Below are 20,775 nucleotides of genomic sequence, written 5' to 3'. Positions count from 1 at the left end.
AGAAGATGCTGCCAAAGTCATAGTGAGAGAGGAGGTAGTTGAGATGCTGGATGGGATAAAAATTGATAAAGAGGAGATACTAGAAAGGCTGGCTGTACTTAAAGTAAGTAAGTCACCAGGACCGGATGGGATGCATCCTAGGATGCTGAGGGAAGTAAAGGTGGAAATTGTGGAGGAACTAGCCATAATCTTCCAATCCTCCTTTGATACAGGGGTGGTGTCAGAGGACTGGAAATTGCAAATGTTACACCTTTGTGGAAAAAGGAGTGTAAGGATAAACCCAGCAACTACAGGCCAGTCAGTTTAACCTCGGTAGTGGGGAAGCTTTTAGAAATGTTAATCCAGGACAAAATTAGCAGTCACTTGGACAAGTGTGGATTAATTAAGGAAAGCCAGCATGGATTTGTTAAAGGCAAATCGTGTTTAATTAACTTGATTGAGCTTTTTGATGAGGTAACAGAAAGGGTTGATGAGGGCAATGCGGTTGATGTGGTGTACATGGACTTCCAAAAGATGTTTGATAAAGTGCCACATAATAGGCTTGCCAGCAAAGTTGAAGCCCATGGATTAAAAGGGACAGTGGCAGCATGGATACAAAATTGGCTAAGTGATAGGAAACAGAAAGTAGTGGCGAACGGTTGTTTATCAGACGGGAGGAAGATACACAGTGGGGTTCCCCAGGGGTCGGTACTAGGACCACTGCTTTTCTTGATATATATTAATGACTTAGACTTGGGTGTACAAGGGACAATTTCAAAATTTGCAGATGACTCAAAACTTGGAAGTATAGTGAACAGTGAGGAGGATAGTGATAGAATTCAAAAGGACATAGACAGGCTAATGGAATGGGCGGACACATGGCAGATGAAATTTAACACAGAAAAGTGTGAACTGATACATTTTTGTTGGAAGAACAAGGAGAGGCAATATAAACTAAAGGGTACAATTCTAAAGGGGGTGCATGAACAGAGAGACCTGGGAGTATATGTGCACATTGAAGGTGGCAGGGCAGGTTGAGAAAGCAGTTAAAAATACAGGATCCTGGGCTTCACAAAAAGAGGCATCGAGTACAAAAGCAAGGAAGTTAGGATTAACCTTTATAAAACACTGGTTCGGCCCCAACTGGTGTATTGTGTCCAATTCTGAGCACCGCACTTTAGGAAGGCCTTAGAGAGGGTGCAGAAAAGATTTACAAGAATGGTTCCAGGGATGAGGGACTTCAGTTACGTGGATAAACTAGCAAAGCTGGGATTGTTGTCCTTAAAATAGAGAAGGTTGAGAGGAGATTTGATAGAGGTGTTCAAAGTCATGAGGGGTCTAGACAGAGTAGATAGAGAAAAACTGTTCCCATTGGCGGAAGGATCAAGAACCAGAGGACACTGATTTAAGGTGATTGGCAGAAGAACCAAAGGCGACATGAGGAAAAACTTTTTTATGTAGCAAGTCGTTATGATCTAGAATGCACTGCCTAAAAGGGTGGGCGGTGGAGGTAGATGCAATCGTGGCTTTCAAAAGGGAATTGGATAAGTACCTGAAGAAAAAAATTTGTAGGGCTACGGAGAAAGGGCGGGGGAGTGGGACTAGCTGAAGTGCTCTTGCAGAGAGCCGGCACGAGTTCGACGGGCCAAATGGCCTCCTTCTGTGCTGTAACCATTCTATGATTCTATGTGCTATTTTATTTTATCTGTTCTGTATTGTGTTTAGTTAATTAACTATTGGGCTGTATTAAATTGGAGTTATTGAGAATAACGAACCTATTAAATTGTGAAAACTCGCCTTTCATTGCTGCCAGAGTGAAATTCTGGTTATTATTTTAAATTATGTGAAGGTTTCTAGTTCTAGACGTGAGACTTTCACATTGGCAGTTTTGAATTTCTTAAATCTTTAATGATTTGGATTGGAATTTTAGGACATTTGAGGTGGTTCTGTTTGTTAAACATCTTGATTGTACTGGAGAATGTTGGGGTTGGAAGCCTCTTTAAAAAAATGCAAAAAAGTTTAAAAACAATTGGCGTTTAATCTAAAATGCTGTCTTCCCTGATGAGAATGTTTTATTTAAAGCTAATAATGAAGTTACTTATGATTTGCTGCTGTTTTAACAGACTTTTTTTAATTCCTAAAGAAGGTTCGAAGGTACAAAGACTTGGAAAAAGTAAATTGAATCTTGGTTCTTTTTCGATCGAGAAAGTTTTTTTTAAATTTACGTTAAGTGACGCAATTGCGTGCATCTTACAATATTTTGCTCCACCTTTTTATAAACCTGCAAAGGAGTTAACGCTTTCAGTTTTTTTTAGTTCACCACACAACAATTTTTGTATTGCTGAAATAAATTTATATACTGGACATTATTAAATTTAAGTTTCTTAATTTTAAGTGGATATTTTCCAATGGTGACAGAAGGAATTTTTATGATTTGACAAATTAACCGCTTGGGCTCTTATGAAGAGCCACAATGGCTTTTTTTTCCTTTTCAATAGGTAGCCACCGCATGAATATTGATGACGTAGCAAGAGATCCAGCAGTTTTAAGAATTTATCTGCAGATATCGGCAGACATCATATGTTACAGCATGGTGACGATTTGGACTAAAGGCTTTGCCTTTCAAAAGCTCGGACTTAACCCAGTCAGGGTTATGTGTTATCTTCGAGATGGGGAGATATGGAAGTTACCTCCAAACTAATTGCAAGCACTTCCATCTCTAATGTGAAAACACCATGTAAAACCAGCAAGCCTGGGCATCACTTTTTTCTGAAGTTAGAATTGATAAGATCAATTAATTAAAGTAAAATTGATATGAGTTGCTGTTTCAAGCACTCGAGAAGGGAAAATTGACCTGAGGTTTATGGGGATCATCAAATTTTAATTAAAAGGAACTGGTGGAAAACAGTCTATGTGGTCCTGCCAATTGCTGTGTATCAAGAATGTTTTTTGATATTAAAGTTTCTCCAGGGCTCATGAATGAGATAGAATGGTAATTAATGGGATGTGTAAAATGGAATGAGAGGAAGTGATTGAGGACATTAGATAGAAACAGGAGAATTACACTACCAAATGGAATTTTCCTAACATTCTACTGAAAGTCAGGAAACTGTTGAATAGTAAATTAATAGTTTTCTCTTGGAGATGTTTCTGTCCTTACCTATGAACCTTTTAAGAAAACTGTATTTGATACTCTAGCCACTACCTGAGACATCGGGACCATGTGGTGGAAGATGAGCAAAGATCTCCAGACAACCCCACGATATTTTGATATGATCACCTGAAAGCCCAAGAATGGCTTGTATTGGATGTCACGTGGCATGATATTGGGATACCAATGTGCGTGAGCAAATGTGATTTGTTACGTGTGAGACAACTAACATGAAGAAATACATGGTGAATTTGCACTGAAGAATGGGTCTCAGACATGCTCAATTACTTGACAACAGCACAACATCAAATGGTTAATGTGGCTCAGGGGAGCGAGCCAACTTTCTAAATCATCAAGGCACTGACACATACTCCATTGAGAAACTACCTAATTAATGAAACAATCAGGACAGAATTAAACACACTGGTACCTGTCAGACAGATTAAAATTGAAGATAAAGTAAAGAGGGACATAGAATTTGGATTGGGACAATGGAGGGCTAGAGAGAAATCATACTTAGCAAGAATTATCCACAAAATGGATATGATTAAAGGGAGAGCTGGAGTATCTTTCAAGTCCACGATTTATGATTTTCTTTGTCTGCTGCTTGAAATGTATGTACTTGCTCGACGTGCTAATAACTTAGAATTAGTAGACCTCCTGCAAAAGGATAAGAAATAAGATTGAGTGAAGGGTCATAGAAGGTGCTCCTTCCCCTCAAGCCAGGGACTGTAAGATTATCATGGATTAGTTGATTTTTAGAATACTTGTTTTAATGTCTTATCTTATAATCATCAGTAATGGATTTATAATCGTGTGTAAGAATTAAATGTAGAAGTCTGTAATCATCAGTTGCATGCAATGATAACCTGAATTATATACAGGAAACTTTGTGCTATCCAGCACCGACGGGACCGAGCTGTTGCCGTTCCCTCAAAACTGCCGGACACACCAGCGCTAATGTTGAAAGATACGGAAGCTTCTGAGCTCCGTATCTGTCAACAAACCCTGCAACAGCTTCTAAACAGTCCAAGTGTCTCTGTAGCTTAGCAACAGCTTCAGCAGACCTTGCAGAGCTTGACTGTTGAGAAAAAAAGCAACAAGAAGAAAAAAAAACAAACGAAAACGGCTCCTGATTTTTGCCGGTGGCTCGAGCATTCCGGACAGTTAGCCTCCGGATAACACAAAGTTTCCTGTAATGACATGTAACCCTTTTGCTTATAATTAAGTCTGAGTAAACTGTAACCAGACAGCCTGGGATGAAAAGGAGGATTGCTATGGTCAAATAGGGAAGCTGTGGGTGAAAGTTGGTTATTAACCAACAGTAAGCATGAGACATAGAGTGCAGCTTGCCTGGGAAGCAAGATCAGGTGTAACTGCCAGTGTTGGAATGTTATGATGTTTGCAGTGAATTACAAACATAGGCCTTGCACAGAAATAGCAAGGATGCCATATGGAGACATGTTCCTTTTGTGTTGCCATAACTACCCCAAATATGAGTCTTGATGGGCAAAAACAGATATCGAACTTTCGTAAGACTAGAACCTGCGTAAGCCAAGTGCTGCAGACATGGCATCTTTATGATTGGATTTTGGGCGTAAGCCAGTGATTGGTTCAGTAAGACTCCATAGGTTTTGAATGAGAGTATGGGTATAAAAAGGGGGTCTTAACAGCCACAAATTGTAGATTTCAGAAAGAGTAGATTTCAGGAAGAATCAGGGAGACAGGGTGCAGCTTATTCACAATTGCGTTTCTACCCAGAGGATAACTGGGTAACGTAAGTCTCAATTATCCTCTGTAAAGTCAAAATAAATAAAGTCAAATCACCCATGACAGTGCAGCACTCCCTCGGTACTGCACTGGAGTGTCAGCCTAGATTTTTGCACTCAAGTGTCTGGAGTGGGACCGTGAACCTACAATCTTCTGACTCAGAGGCAAGAGTGCTACCAACTGAGCCATGGCTGACACTGATAAGCACAAGGGAGAAAGGAATACAAGATGCTGACATGGTTAGATGAGGAGGGGCAGGAGGCAGCTCGTGCGGATCATAAACGCTGGCATAGACCAGGTGAGCCAAACAGTCTGATTCTGCGCTGTAGCTTCTATGTAAGTAACCCAGGGCTCCCTGTGTGTGATGGTCCCGTTTCTCTCTGCTGCCCAAGCAGGTGATCACCCACTTCTCTCTCTGCGCTATCCCTGTGTACCAAACAGTCCAGCACTGCCTCTTCGCTGATCACAATCTGGAGAGTAGTCCAGAAACCTGTTATCCTCTCTGATGCTGCAGTGCATAGTCAATTGCTCCTTAAGCAGAGATCCTCTGCTCCAGACACAGTTTTCCAAATTATTGCAAATATGCTACCACTGGATCGATGATGACCACATATCGCACTCCACACACATCATGAGCATTCCCTGCAGTGCCATCCCCATGTGTCTAATTTAAAAATATAGGCCGGAATTTTGTCTACCTTGGCGGGTTCGGTGCGGCCAGTGTCCGTGGTGGGTCGCAACCCCGCTGCTGGCTTCATCCCGCTATTGAAAATTAACTTACCTTAATGGGGCCTATTAAGCCCGTGCAGCATGTTACCCGGCCCAATGAGATGGAGCAGGTCTGGTGACGTCATTCATGATGTGTTTTCAGCAGGATCCTTAAGGGACCCTGGCCACATTACAGTTGAAGTTTAATCTAACATAGTGCAGTCATTGCATTGCAGCAATGGAGTGCTGCAAACACTGACAATGACTGCACAGAGGCAGAGGGCTGCACCCAGGTTCTCCGATGACTCCCTCCATATGCTTATGGAAGGAGTCAGAGCACGCAGGGAGGTCCTCTTCCCTTCTGATGGGCGGAAGATATCTCCCCAGGAGACCAAGACAGCCTGGTTGCAGATGTCACAAGCAGGGATGTGTTCAGGAGGACCTGGGTGCAGTGCCACAAATGTTTCAATGATATCATTAGATCAGGAAATGTTAGTACAAAGTCACACTCAACTGTATTCTGCTGCACCTCTCATCACATCCCCATCACTCTGCCTTCCCCACCCTACTCCTGCACATCCTTACTCACACCAACATACCTTGCATGTCCACCCATCCCGCCGTCTATATCTACATCATCACATCCCCATCGCACTAGCCACCCCTCTCACTCATCCTAGTGCAATCATACCAACTAACAACACGCAAGGATAGCCACTTGGGTGTTTTATGCAACGTTTATGTAAAGTTTCTGTTAATGTGGCGTCAAACATAAAAATCTTTATTTTCAACACTTGCACCTTTGGAAGTGGCTTAGTGAGTTGGAGTGAATTATGAGACATAACAGTACCCCCCACAATGGTGAGGAGTGTAAATGGAATGGCTTGGTCATTGTAGGAATGCTTTATGGTGTTAGTGCCAACCTGGCACATGATGTGGCAGCCATATGGGTGTACAGCGTAAAGTTAACCAAATCTGGCCACGATGAGTCCATCCCTGGCCTCCCGGCCAGAAATGTGCTCGGGTGCTGATGCCCTGTGTAGCATCAGGTGATTGCGGAGGTTAGTGTTGTTGGTGCTGCTGGTGTTGGGGCTGATCGCGGTGGGATTCTGAGAACCAAGATGAGGCAGTATAAACAGCACCCATGTTGATGGAATAGATGGTGCAGGTGCAGTACAAATTATGGTGAGAGTTCTTCCAATGAGGGGACACTGGATGGAGACTTTGCTGGAAAAACTTACAGCCTGCAGAATGTGTGTTGGAAATCGACTGAGCAACAGGTTCTGCCTGATCATCTGTCAGGTGGGAGTTTTCACTGAACTCCCGCCTCAGGTTGACGGACGTGGTTCCCGAGCTGCTTGAATCAAGACTCTTACGTGCCTGTGCCTGTAAACTACCTGATAATCATCTCAATTGGGTCGTCCGTCGCTGCTGGTCGGGTCGGCTCCGTGATGACAGGCGCTCTTGGGGGAAAGGCGCGTGGGAGCGATGGCAAAAGGTTCCTGACCCACTGTCAAAAATAACAACTTTCCCACCCGACTCACCCCTGATCGCGCCCGCTACCATCCTGGAAAATTACCGCTATAGTGTTAGCTTGATCTCCACCGGCACCAAATGCTTACAAGAATCAAACTGTGCTTACTCACTTTGCAGAACTATTGATTATTGAAAAGAAACTCCTGTCCAACTGCATTTCAAGGCTGAACGCCACAGTCTTCTGCCTTTTCACAATCCACTGTTTTTTTGCAGCTTTTGAATCATTCAAAGTGCTTTTTAAAAAAAAAAATTCTGTCATTTTTCCCTGAAATTTCTGACGGCCAAAGTAAGTTTTAAATATATATATACTTCCCAATAACAAAATTCATACATTGAACTGGGATGGTAGCAGGCGTGATCAGTGGTTGGTCGAGTGGGAATGTTGGAATAACGTTTTCTGAATTTTAATAGCATCCATACAGTTTTTAATTTTGACTTTTTTTTTTTTAAAACAGTTCAACAGAGCTTTAAATCGCATCTGTGCATTCTGAGCATATACAGTTTGCAGAATTTCCCAGCAATCTTCAACAACCTGTGAGGATTTGAGACCTTTTATGCTTTTTCCAAAATACTTTGAAATAAAATGGAGATTGAATTATCAAAGCTTTATTCCAGCAAGTTGATGACATTTATATATTAACATTTGCTATATAAATTTATTAACATTTGCTAAGAACGCCTCACAGTCATCTATGATCAGCAGCACCTGTGATTGTGGTGTTTTTTGTTGCTAGAAAACAAAAAAGGTTTGAAGATTTTTAGATATGTATTTATTTTTAAGTTATTTGCCTCTATTTGTTTAAAATTTAGTTAAAAATCTCAACCATTTTGAAGCGGAAGGAAATTTTTATACAAAAATTTGGAAACTGCGTAAACCTTTTGATCATTTTATATGAGGTAACTTTTGTTGGTTCAGGGACATTTAAATTTATTAAAGATGGTATGAGTCAGCAAACTCATTAATAGTGCACGAAAGGGAAAATTTCCACCCCTACGCTCATGACTTGAGCCAGGAGAATATATTGGGAAATTGTATACCCAGATCCAATTAATGATTTTCCATCCATTCACCTGATGGTCCAAAAAGGCAGAAAACTGCTATCTTCAGTTCTGCCAGGTCCTAGCCACCTCCCCCATGATCGGTTATCTCCTCTCAGTCATGCTCGATTTCAGGACCTCCTCTGACTTTGTCCATCCAGTCCCAGCTCCCAGGACGACTCCTCAGTGCTCACAAACCTCTAGCACTCCCTTTCCAATTCTCAAAGGACTCATTTCCCAGTAATGCCAGATTCTAGGACCTTCCCACTGTTCCCAGAACTTCCCTCTCCAGTGTTCCAAAGCTTTCACTCCTAGTAATCCCTGATCTCAGAACTCCCTCCAATGCTGTCAAACCTTGAAATTCCACTTCCTAATTCTCACAAATCCCAGAACCTCCCTCTGCAGTATTCCAATGCACTCCCTCCCAGAACCCCCAGACCCTGGCAACCCCTCAAAGTATTCGTAGACTCAGACCCATCCCAGTATGGCCGGCATTCTTCCCAGTGCCACCCCCAATCAGTATTCTTGGTAATACTATTTGGCATAACGCTCCTGTTCTGAGAAGACTCCCAACTCACGACAAGCAACGCTACAGGAGATCCGCTAGTAGTTTAAAAAACCGTCTTTAGTACTTTATTAAATTGTTAAAGTGTAAATTATATTGTTTCGTAGTTTATTATTCTGTGCTTAGCTTGAAAGACTGGAAGTTTCTGCTGGTCCATTTACAAGTCTAACGTAAAGTAAAAATAAATTCTAAATCATTCCTGAGCAAGATGGCAGGGCCGCTGTCGAGTCTATAAATAGGATTTCTTTCCATTATTAGGTGGGGAAAAATAATAATTCCAGCATGGCTTCACGACTGTAACTTGGCTACAAATGCAAGTTGTAATTTTGCGTTAAAACATTTTTTTTTTGACTGGCTCATTATTTTCTAACAGATGAACAGATATTAATTATGAATTCTAATATAAGTTTACTTTCTGAAAGCTATTTTATTACCCATTAGTCGAGCGTATATAAATGATGGGCAAAACTTTATTTTACTTGTGATTTATTTTTAAATCTACATAATTACGAGCTAAACTGCCCATGACAGAAGTAATCAGAAAATAAGTTTGACACTATTAATTCAGTACACAAGCAAAAAAATTGCTTTCTGCAGTTTTACAGTACAATTTATTTTTTCAAGAAGGGAATCCGTTATCCTGACCAATAATAGAATGTATTTTAAATTTGCATGGCTAGATATTAACAGGGAATCAAATACCAAGTCAAGAATTCAACCAGGAAATCACTTCTTATTCCATTCTTCTTTCTCCTTTCGTTCGCAAATAACTTCCTTAAGGTATGGTTCTAGGTAGCGTACATCCTGTAAAACCCCCAAAAAATCTGTTCAATTATACATGTTAAATCAATAAGTATCTCATATCTAAATGCAGAAGCATTTACGTAAATAACTGTTACCATTACCCTTTTAAGGGATCATAGAATAGTACAGCACAGGAGTCTGCGCCGGCTCTCTCGAAGAGCAATCGAGTTAGTCCCACTTCTCTAAGAGAAGTAAAAGTAGGGGAACATCAATAGTGACCGTAATATAATACGCTTTAAGGTAATAATTGAGAAGGACATAAATATGACGAAGACCAGGGTAATAGATTGGAGAAAGGCTGATTTTGAGGGGCTGAGAATAGAACTTGGGAAAATAAAACGGACAGCAATATTGGCAAACAATGATGTAGAACAGCAATGGGAAACATTTGAAATAGTGTTCAACAGAATCCAGGAAAAATATATTCCACTTAAAAAAAGATCAAACTAAACACTAATGAGACACCATGGATGAATAAAGCCATAAGGGAAACATAGGGTCTAATGAGAGGGAGAAACTGAATGAAATCAGTATTTGTAGGGAAATGGTGTCAGGGAAACTGATGGGATTGAAGGCCGATAAATCCCCAGGGCCTGATAATCTACACCCTAAGGTACTTAAGGAAGTGGCCCTAGAAATAGTAGATGCATTGCTGGTCATCTTCCAAAATTCTACAGACTCGGGCACAGTTCCCATGGATTGGAGGGTAGCTAATGTAACCCCACTATTTAAAAAAGGTGGTAGAGAGAAAATGGGGAATTATAGATCGGTAAGCCTGACATCGGTAGTGGGGATAATGCTAGAGTCTATTATAAAAGATGTAATAGCAGAGCACTTGGAAAACAGTGACAGGATCGGACAAAATCAACATGGATTTACAAAAGGTAAATCGCGCTTGACTAATCTACTGGAATTTTTTGAGGATGTAACTGGTAGAATAGATAAGGGAGAACCAGTGGATGTGGTGTATTTGGACTTTCAGAAGGCTTTCGATAAGGTCCCGCATAAGAGATTAGCGTGTAAAGTTAAAGCACATGGGATTGGGGGTATGGTACTGACTTGGATAGAGAACTGGTTGGCAGACAGGAAGCGAAGAGTTGGAATAAACGGGTCGTTTTCCGAGTGGCAGGCAGTGACTAGTGGGGTACCGCAGGGATCGGTCCTAGGACCCCAGCTATTCACAATATATATTAATGATCTAGACGAGGGAACTAGATGCAATATCTCCAAGTTTGCAGATGACACAAAGCTGGGTGGGCGTGTGTGCTGTGAGGAGGATGCAGAGAAACTCCAGTATGATTTGGACAGGTTGGGTGATTGGGCAGATGCGTGGAAGATGCAGTATAATGTGGATAAATGCAAAGTTATCCACTTTGGTGGCAAACACAGGAAGGCAGATTATTATCTGAACGGCAATAGATTGGGAGAAGGGAAAGTGCAACGAGACCTGGGTGTCCTTGTGCACCAGTCGCTGAAGGTAAGTATGCAGGTGCAGCAGGCGGTTAAGGCGGCAAATGGTATGTTGGCCTTCATAGCGAGAGGATTCAAGTACAGGAGCAAGGATGTCTTGCTGCAGTTGTACAGGGCCTTGGTGAGACCACACCTTGAGTATTGTGTGCAGTTTTGGTCGCCTTATCTGAGGAAGGATGTTCTTGCCATGGAGGGAGTGCAGCGAAGATTCACCAGACTGATACCTGGGATGGCAGGAATGACGTATGAGGAGAGCGCTGGAGTTCAGAATGAGAGGGGATCTCATTGAAACTTATAAAATTCTAACAGGACTAGACAGACTAGATGCAGGAAAGATGTTCCCGATGGCGGGGCGTCCAGAACCAGGGGTCACAGTCTAAGGATAAGGGGTAAGCAATTTAGGACTGAGATGAGGAGGAATTTCTTCACCTGGAATTCTCTACCACAGAAGGCAGTGGAGGCCAATACATTAAATATATTCAAGAAGGAGTTAGATATATTTCTTAAAGCTAAAGGGATCAAGGGATATGGGGAGAAAGCAGGGGCAGGGTACTGAATTTGGATGATCAGCCATGATCTCATTGAATGGCGGAGCAGGCTCGAGGGGCCGAATGGCCTACTCCTGCTCCTATCTTCTATGTTTCTAGGTTTCATACATTAAGTACATGGACAGCAGGGGGAGAGCATGATATGGTAGAATACAAAGAGATTAGAAGAGAAGTCAAAAAAAATAATTAGGAAGGCAGACTTCTATGAAATTAAATTATGAAGGAACATAAAAAAATAGTAAAATATTTTACAGGCACATAAATTTAAAAAAAGATCAGGATGGGAATAAGGCTACTAAGGGAAGGACAGGATACAGGAAACTCTCGTTTAAACGGCACCTAATTATCCTGAATTCTCTAATAACCGGCAAAATTCAGGAGTAAGTTTTGAGGCTTCCGTATACTGTATAATTGCGGCTGTGTAACCGGGTCCCCTGTGGCTGCGCCACGGGGCTCCAGCACTTCTGGCTGCGCCACGGGGCTCCAGCACTTCTGGCTGCGCCACGGGGCTCTCGTATCTTGGGCCATTTTCACTCCATGTCCCTTCTTTCATATCCGGAATTTTTAGTCTACCGGTACCATCCCGGTCCCAGATACCAAAGAGTTTCCTGTAATACCACAGGCAACGATAGAGATGGCAGAAATATTAAATCATTACTTTGCTTTGGTATTTACCAGGGAGATAGAACATGCGGATATGACATTGGATGATGAGATTAGTAATGAGATAACTGCATTTAAAATAAAGAGAGGATATATTAAATAAACTAATCAAACTCAGGATAAAACGCGCATTTTAAAAGAATCTATGGTAGAGATAGCAGAGGCATTAGTACACATATTTAATGATTCATTATAAAAAGTGTAATGCCAGAGGACTGGCGGATAGCTAACGTAATACCGATATTTAAGAAGGGGGATAGAACATGTCCAGGAAACTATAGACCAGTCAGCTTAATATCGATGGCAAGAAAAATAATGGAATCGCTACTAAAGAAGAAAATTGAAGAACGTCTAGAAAACAAAAGTAGAATAATGTATAGTCAACATGGATTTCAAAAGGGAAAGTCTTGCTTGACCAACCTCATTGAATTTTTTTAAAGATTTAACAGAGAGAGTAGACAAGGTTAATGCAGTAGATATAATTTATCCAAATTTTCAAAAGGCCTTCGATAAAGTGTCACATAATAGACTAATGAACAAGGTCAGAGACTGCGGAGTCGGGGGACAAGCAGCAGAATGGATACATAGCAAAATACTGCGGATGTTGGAAATCCAAAATAACAGAAAATGCTGGAAAAACTCAGGTCAGGCAACATCCGTGGACAGAAATTTCAGTTGACATTTCGGGTCGAACCCTTCTTCAAAACTGGAAAGAAAAGATGGATCGGAGGCAGGGCTGCGATCGGACAAAAGAATAAAAGAAACAAAAGAAGTAAAAAAGAGACAATGAAAGGTGTTAGAAGCTAGACGAGATGGTAATAGGCTGAGATTGGGTGTAAAGTGTACTGGCAGGGCAAGGGATAGCTGCCAGGTGTGAGCGCGAAACAAAAGGAAAGGGGGAGGGGGGGGGGAAAGGTGTGGAAAAATTACAAGAAAAAATGAAATAGGGGCCGAGGTTATGATCTGAAATTGTTGAACTCGATAGAGTCCGGAAAGCTGCAGAGTGCCTAAGCGGAAGATGAGGTGCTGTTCCTCGAGTTTACGTTGAGCTTCCGTGGAACAATACAAGAGGCCAAGGACGGTGAGGTCCGAGTGGGAATGGAGCGTTGAATTAAAATGACAGGCGACCGGAAGCTCGGGGTCACCCTTACAGACTGAATGGAGGTGTTCCGCAAAGCGGTCACCCAATCTGCATTTGGTCTCCCCAATGTAGAGGAGACCGCATCGTGAGCAGCGAATACAGTATACTAGATTGCGAGAAGTACAAGTAAATCGCTGTTTCACCTGGAAGGGGTGTTTGGGGCCCTGGACAGTGGGAAGGGGGGGAGGTATAGGGGCAGGTGTTACATCTCTTCCTATCTTGACTCCATCTTTTCTCCCCTTGTCCAGTCTCTTCCCACCTACATCCGCGACTCTTCGGACACCCTCCGCCACTTTAAGTTTCCAGTTTCCTGGCCCCAACCGCTTCCTTTTCACCATGGGCGTACAATCCCTCTACACCTCCATCCCCCACCCGGATGGCCTGAGGGCGCTCCGCTTCTTCCTTGAAGAGAGGCCCGACCAGTCCCCATCCACCACTACCCTCCTCCGCCTGGCTGAACTTGTTCTCACATTGAACAACTTCTCCTTTAACTCCACTCATTTCCTCCAAATCAAAGGTGTTGCCATGTGTACCCGCATGGGTCCGAGCTATGCCTGCCTTTTCGTGGGCTATGTGGAACAATCTTTGTTCCAGTCCTACTCAGGTCCCCTCCCTCACCTCTTTTTCCGATACATTGATGACTGTATCGGTGCCGTTTCCTGCTCTCGTCCCGAACTTGACAATTTCATTCACTTCGCCTCCAATTTCCACCCTTCCCTCACCTTCACATGGTCCATCTCTGACTCTTCCCTTCCTCGACTTCTCTGTCTCCATCTCTGGGGATAGGTTATCGACCAATATTCACTACAAGCCCACTGACTCCCACAGCTACCTGGACTACACTTCCTCCCACCCCGCTTCCTGTAAGGACTCTATTCCATTCTCCCAGTTTCTCCGTCTCCGCCGTATCTGCTCCGACGATGCCACCTTCCACACCAGTGCTTCAGACATGTCTTCCTTTTTCCGCAACCGAGGATTCCCCTCCACCGTGATTGACACTGCCCTCGACCATGTCAGTTCTATCTCCCGCACTTCTGCCCTCACTCCTGCCCCTCCCTCCCGGAACCACGATAGGGTTCCCCTTGTCCTCACCTTTCACCCCACCAGCCTCCACATTCAACGGATCATCCTCCGGCATTTCCGCTACCTCCAAAGTGATTCCACCACCAAACGTATCTTCCCCTCCCCTTTCAGCATTCCGCAGGGACCGCTCCCTCCAAGACACCCTAGTCCACTCCTCTATCACCCCAAACAGCCCTTCCCCTTCGCCTGGCACCTTCCCGTGCAAGCGGAGATGTAACACCTGCCCCTATACTTCCCCCCCTTCCCACTGTCCAGGGCCCCAAACACCCCTTCCAGGTGAAACAGCGATTTACTTGTACTTCTCGCAATCTAGTATACTGTATTCGCTGCTCACGATGCGGTCTCCTCTACATTGGGGAGACCAAATGCAGATTGGGTGACCGCTTTGCGGAACACCTCCGTTCAGTCCGTAAGGGTGACCCCGAGCTTCCGGTCGCCTGTCATTTTAATTCAACGCTCCATTCCCACTCGGACCTCACCGTCCTTGGCCTCTTGTATTGTTCCACGGAAGCTCAACGTAAACTCGAGGAACAGCACCTCATCTTCCGATTAGGCACTCTGCAGCTTTCCGGACTCAATATCGAGTTCAACAATTTCAGATCATAACCTCGGCCCCTATTTCATTTTTTCTTGTAATTTTTCCACTCCTTTCCCCCCCCCTCCCCCTTTCCTTTTGTTTCGCTCTCACACCTGGCAGCTATCCCTTGTCCTGCCAGTACACTTTACACCCAATCTCAGCCTATTACCATCTCGTCTAGCTTCCAACACCTTTCATTGTCTCTTTTTTACTTCTTTTGTTTCTTTTATTCTTTTGTCCGATCGCAGCCCTGCCTCCGATCCATCTTTTCTTTCCAGTTTTGAAGAAGGGTTCGACCCGAAACGTCAACTCAAATTTCTGTCCACGGATGTTGCCTGACCTGCTGAGTTTTCCAGCATTTTCTGTTGTTATTTAGCAGAATGGCTAGATAGCTGGTTCAAGACAGAAAGCAGAGAGATGGGGTAAAGGGTAGCTATTCACAGTGGCAGAAGGAGGGTAGTGGTGCTCCACAAGGATCAGTGCTGGGACCACTGCTGTTCACAATTTATATTCATGATTTAGACTTTGGAATCAAAAACACAATTTCTAAATTGTGGATGACACCAAATTTTGGGGGGGGGGGGGGGGGAGGGATGTAAATATAGAGGTGGACTGCAACAAATTACAGGAGGACATTAATAAACTTGCAGAATGTGTGCTGAGCCCCCTCCTCTACTCCCTCTTCACCCACGACTGTGTGGCTGTTCATGGTTCCAACACCATCATCAAGTTTGCGGATGATACCACGGTAGTAGGCCAGATCACCAACAACGACGAGTCAGCCTACAGGGAGGAGGTCCAGCATCTCGTGAAGTGGTGCGCCGATAACAACCTGGCCCTTAACATCAAGAAAACCAAAGAAATCATTGTGGACTTCAGGAAGTCTAAAGGCGGAAGTCACACCCCCATTCACATCAATGGGGCTGTGGTGGAAAGGGTGGACAGCTTTAAGTTCCTCGGATTCCACATCACGGAAGACCTCTCCTGGTCCCTCAATACCTCCTCTCTGGTGAAGAAGGCCCAGCAGCGCCTATATTTCCTAAGGAGGCTGAAGGGATGTAACCTGTCACCCCTGATCCTCTCTCACTTTTACCGCTGCACAATAGAGAGCATCCTGACGAACTGTATCACAGTATGGTATGGCAGCTGTAGCTACTATGACCGGAAAGCCCTGCAGCAGGTAGTCAAAACTGCCCAACGCATTACCGGCACCCGGCTACCGACCATAGAGCACATATACCAGAAATGCTGTTTACGGAGGTCACGGACCATCATCAAAGACCCTACCCACCCCAGCCACAGTCTGTTCGCCCTCCTGCCATCTGGGAGACGCTACAGATACATTCGCACCCGTACGACCAGATTTAGGAACAGCTTCTTTCCCAGGGCTGTCATCCTACTGAACTCCACAAATAAACTCTAAAGCCTGCACATCTGCCAATGCACTTTATTATGGTTATATGTTTATGTTAATGTATTACAAGCCAAATGTATGTTGAATGTTTAAATGTCTTAATCTAAATGTACACTCTCGGGAGCCGCAAGCCTACATTTCGTTGTACTGCACTTGTGCACTAACAATGACAATAAAGTTGATTATTATTATATTATTATTACAATTGGCAAATGAATTTCAACACAGATAAATGTGAGGTATTTAGTAGGAAGAATGAGGAGGTCACTTATTACTTGGAGGGTGCGAGTCTGGGTGGGGTAGAGGAGCAAAGGGATCGGAGTACAAATACACAAATCACTAAAAGTAGCGCCATAAAAAAGCAAACCAAACACTAGGGTTTATTTCTAGAGGGATAGAATTGAAAAGTAGGGAAGTTATGCTAAACTTGTATCAAACCTTAGTTAGACCACACTTGGAGTACTGCGTACAATTCTGGTCGCCATATTATAAAAAGGATATAGAGGCACTGGAGATGGTGCAGAGAAGATTTACAAGGATGATACCAGAAATGCAAGGGCATTCTTATCAGGAAAGAATGAACAGGCTGGGTCTCTCTTCTCTTGAAAAAAGGATGAGAGGTGACCTAATAGAGGTCTTTAAAATGATGAAAGGTTTTGATAAGAGTAGACAGAGAGTGTGTTTCCACTTGTGGGGAAGAGCATAACTAGAGGCCATCAATATAAGATAGTCACCAAGAAATCAAACAGGGAATTCAGAAGAAACTTCTTTACCCTAAGAGTGGTGAGAATGTGGAACTCGCTACCACAGGGAGTGGCTGAAGCGAATAGTATCGATGCATTTAAGGGGAGGCTGGACAAGCATATGAGGGAGAAGGGAATAGAGGGTTATGCTGATAGAGTTAGATGAAAAAAGGCAGGAGGAGGTTCAAGTGGAGCATAAATGCCGGCATGGACTGGTTGGGCCGAATGGCCTGTTTCTGTATCGTATATCCTATGTAATCCACTCCCCGCTCTGTCCCCATAACCCTGCAATTTTTTATCCTTCAAGTATTTATTTAACTCCCTTTTGAAGGTTACTATTGAACTGTACCCACCACCCTATCAGGCAGCGCATTCCAAATCCTAACCACTCGTTGCGTAAGTTTTCCTCATGTCGCTTGTGGCTCTTTTGCTAATCACTTTAAATCAGTGCCCTACCGTTATTGACCCTTCATCCATTGGAAACAGCTTCTCTTTATTTACTCCATCGAAATCCTTCATGATTTTAAACACCTCTATCAAATCTTCGCTTAGCCTTCTCTGCTCCAAGGAGGCATTTAATAAAGAACTTGATAGGGTAGACATAGAGCTGTTTCCACTTGAGGGAAAGTCCAAAACTAGGGGCCATTAAATATAAGATGGTTATTAGGGAAATCAGGAGAAACTTCTTTACCCAGAGAGTAGTCAGAATGTGGAACTCACTTCCACAATAAGTAGTTGAGGCAAATAGCTTGGACACATTTAAGGGATAATAGATAGGAATAGAAGGTGAAGAGGGGTGGGAGCACAAACACCAGCATAGACCAGTTGGGCCAAATGTCCTGTTTCTGTGCTGTACATTCTATGTAACGATGGCACAGTGGTGAGCTCCAGCAGGGTGGAGCCCAGACCTTTCTATGTAACGATGGCACAGTGGTGAGCTCCAGCAGGGTGGAGCCCAGACCTTTCTATGTAACGATGGCACAGTGGTGAGCTCCAGCAGGGTGGAGCCCAGACCTTTCTATGTAACGATGGCACAGTGGTGAGCTCCAGCAGGGTGGAGCCCAGACCTTTCTATGTAACGATGGCACAGTGGTGAGCTCCAGCAGGGTGGAGCCCAGACCTTTCTATGTAACGATGGCACAGTGGTGAGCTCCAGCAGGGTGGAGCCCAGACCTATGTAACGATGGCACAGTGGTGAGCTCCAGCAGGGTGGAGCCCAGACCTTTCTATGTAACGATGGCACAGTGGTGAGCTCCAGCAGGGTGGAGCCCAGACCTTTCTATGTAACGATGGCACAGTGGTGAGCTCCAGCAGGGTGGAGCCCAGACCTATGTAACGATGGCACAGTGGTGAGCTCCAGCAGGGTGGAGCCCAGACCTTTCTATGTAATGATGGCACAGTGGTGAGCTCCAGCAGGGTGGAGCCCAGACCTATGTAACGATGGCACAGTGGTGAGCTCCAGCAGGGTGGAGCCCAGACCTTCCTATGTAATGATGGCACAGTGGTGAGCTCCAGCAGGGTGGAGCCCAGACCTTTCTCCATAAAAGGGCTGGAGAAAAAGATAGGCAAATCAGTCTCTATTGCTCATGGGCACATCAAAGCCATTAAAAGCTTGAGACTTTGGCAGATACCTGGGTTAAAGTCAACTGTCCAGGAAGGAGGAACAGTGAAGAAAACCCTATTGCAGTAAATACTTCCCCTCTTACAGAAGTCAACACCAATGTTCAACTTACCTGCTCATATTTTGTCCACATCTCTTTTGGAAGGATTTGATGCTTCAAGCTCAAATCCAAAGCTTGTTTCATGCGGAACATTCTCTCATTGTAAAGATTTTCAGGCAACCTTCTCACAGCCTCCTTCACATCATCATTTTCGTACAGTGTATCATCCCGCACGAGTCCTGGAAGCAGAAAAATACTTAAGGTACTTATCACATTCGTGGTAAATTCAGAAAATGTATCTTCATGAATGAACGTTACTTCTTTAAAATAAGAAAGCACCCAGTACTCTCTCTCTTAGGCAGTCCCTCGGAACCGAGGATGACTTGCTTCCACATTAAAAATGAGTTCTCAGGTGACTGATGAGTCCAATGCGGGACCTACAGTCTCTGTCACAAGTGGGGCAGACGTTGGTTGAAAGGGCGGGTGGGTGGGGTGCTTGGGTTGACGTGCGCTCCTTGCGCTTGCTCCCGGCGAAGAGACTCGAGGTGTTCGGCGCCTTCCCAGGAGAGACGCAAAGTGTTCGGCGCCTTCCCAGATGCTTCTCCTCCACTTTGTGCGGTCTTGGGCCAGGGATTCCCAGGTGTCAGTGGGGATGTTGCACTTTTTCAAGGAGGCTTTGAGGGTGTCCTTGAAGTGTTTCCTCTGCCCACCTGGGGCTCTCTTGCCGTGTCGGAGCTCCGAGTAGAGCGCTTGTTTTAGGAGTCTCGTATCGGGCATGCGGACGATGTGACCCGTCCATCGGAGCTGATCGAGCGTGGTCAAAGCTTCGATGCCGGGGATGTTGGCCTGAGCGAGAACACTGGTGCGCCTATCCTGCCAATGGATTTGCAGGATCTTGTGGAGGCAGCGTTGGTGGTACCTCTCCAGTGCTTTGAGGTGCCATGTCTCTGAGGCATACAGCAGGGCGGGTATCACTGCTGCTCTGTAGACCATGAGCTTAGTGCTGCGTTTGAGGTTCTGGTCTTCAAATACTCTCTTCCTCAGGCGACCGAAGGCTGCACTGGCACACTGAAGACGGTGTTGGACTTCGTCATCGACGTCTGCCCTTGTTGATAGTAGGCTCCTGAGGTATGGAAAGTGGTCCACATTGTCCAAGGCCTTGTCGTGGATTTTGATAATCAGGGGGCAGTACTGTGTGGCGGGGGCAGGTTGGTAGAGGACTTTTGTCTTACGGATGTTTAGTGTAAGGCTCATGATCTCGTTAGCTTCAGTGAAGGTGCCGACGATGGTTTGGAGTTCGACCTCCGAGTGAACACAGACGCATGCGTCGTCTGCATACTGTAATTCGACGACAGAGGATGGGACGACCTTGGATCTGGGCTAGAGGCGACGGAGGTTGAACAGTTTCCCATTTGTTCTGTAAATTAGCTCCACTCCAGCGGGGAGCTTATTGAGGGCGAGATGGAGCATTGCAGCAAGGAAGATCGAGAAGAGCGTTGGTGCGATGACACAGCCTTGCTTGACCCCGGTCCATATGTGAATTGGGTCTGTGGTGGAACCGTTGGTCAGGATCACAGCTTGCATGCTGTTGTGAAGCAGGCCAAGAGATCCAGGAGCTAATAAGCCGCAAGCGCAAGGCATTCCTGATCTGGAAACAGCAACACAACTCAAGAGCACGAAAGCAGCTCTACGGACGCCTGAAGGCCGAGGTCCAACAAAAAACTTGCGACCTAAAGAACAGATGGTGGGTGGAGAAAGCGCAGGAGATCCAGCAGCTAGCCAACAACCACGACTTTAGCGCAGTCAAGACAATCTACGGCCCAAGCACCCATCATCTTACCCCACTGTGGGCCAAGAACGGAGAGGTACTCATCAAGGACAGAGAGGCAGTCAGTGCCCGCTGGAAGGAGCACTTCGAAGACCT

The 20,775-nt window shown here is 44.5% G+C and overlaps 1 protein-coding gene across 3 annotated transcripts in view; it reads right to left on the bottom strand.

Annotated features, from left to right (window-relative positions):
• The window catches only part of uqcrb (ubiquinol-cytochrome c reductase binding protein), a 104,519-nt gene that overhangs the window by 72,420 nt on the left and 11,324 nt on the right, over positions 1 to 20,775 (bottom strand). The window contains exons 3-5 of one of the 3 annotated variants that reach the window (XM_085992610.1): positions 18,924 to 19,090; positions 9,450 to 9,551; positions 7,735 to 7,874 (exon numbers count right to left, since the gene is read on the bottom strand). In XM_085992610.1, coding sequence (XP_085848736.1) covers positions 9,474 to 9,551; positions 18,924 to 19,090 — 245 coding nt within the window. In that variant the 3' untranslated portion in view covers positions 7,735 to 7,874; positions 9,450 to 9,473. Of the gene's footprint in view, positions 1 to 7,734; positions 7,875 to 9,449; positions 9,552 to 18,923; positions 19,091 to 20,775 lie in introns of those variants that run through there. The other 2 variants (XM_085992609.1, XM_085992608.1) reach the window with 2 other exon arrangements.

This window comes from Somniosus microcephalus, chromosome 7, assembly GCF_052327205.1.
Source record: "Somniosus microcephalus isolate GS21.2 chromosome 7, FLI_Smic_1.0, whole genome shotgun sequence".
Lineage (NCBI taxonomy): Eukaryota > Metazoa > Chordata > Chondrichthyes > Squaliformes > Somniosidae > Somniosus > Somniosus microcephalus.
Note: the sequence above shows the minus strand (reverse complement) of the source record. Positions and strands in the feature narration are given on the sequence as shown.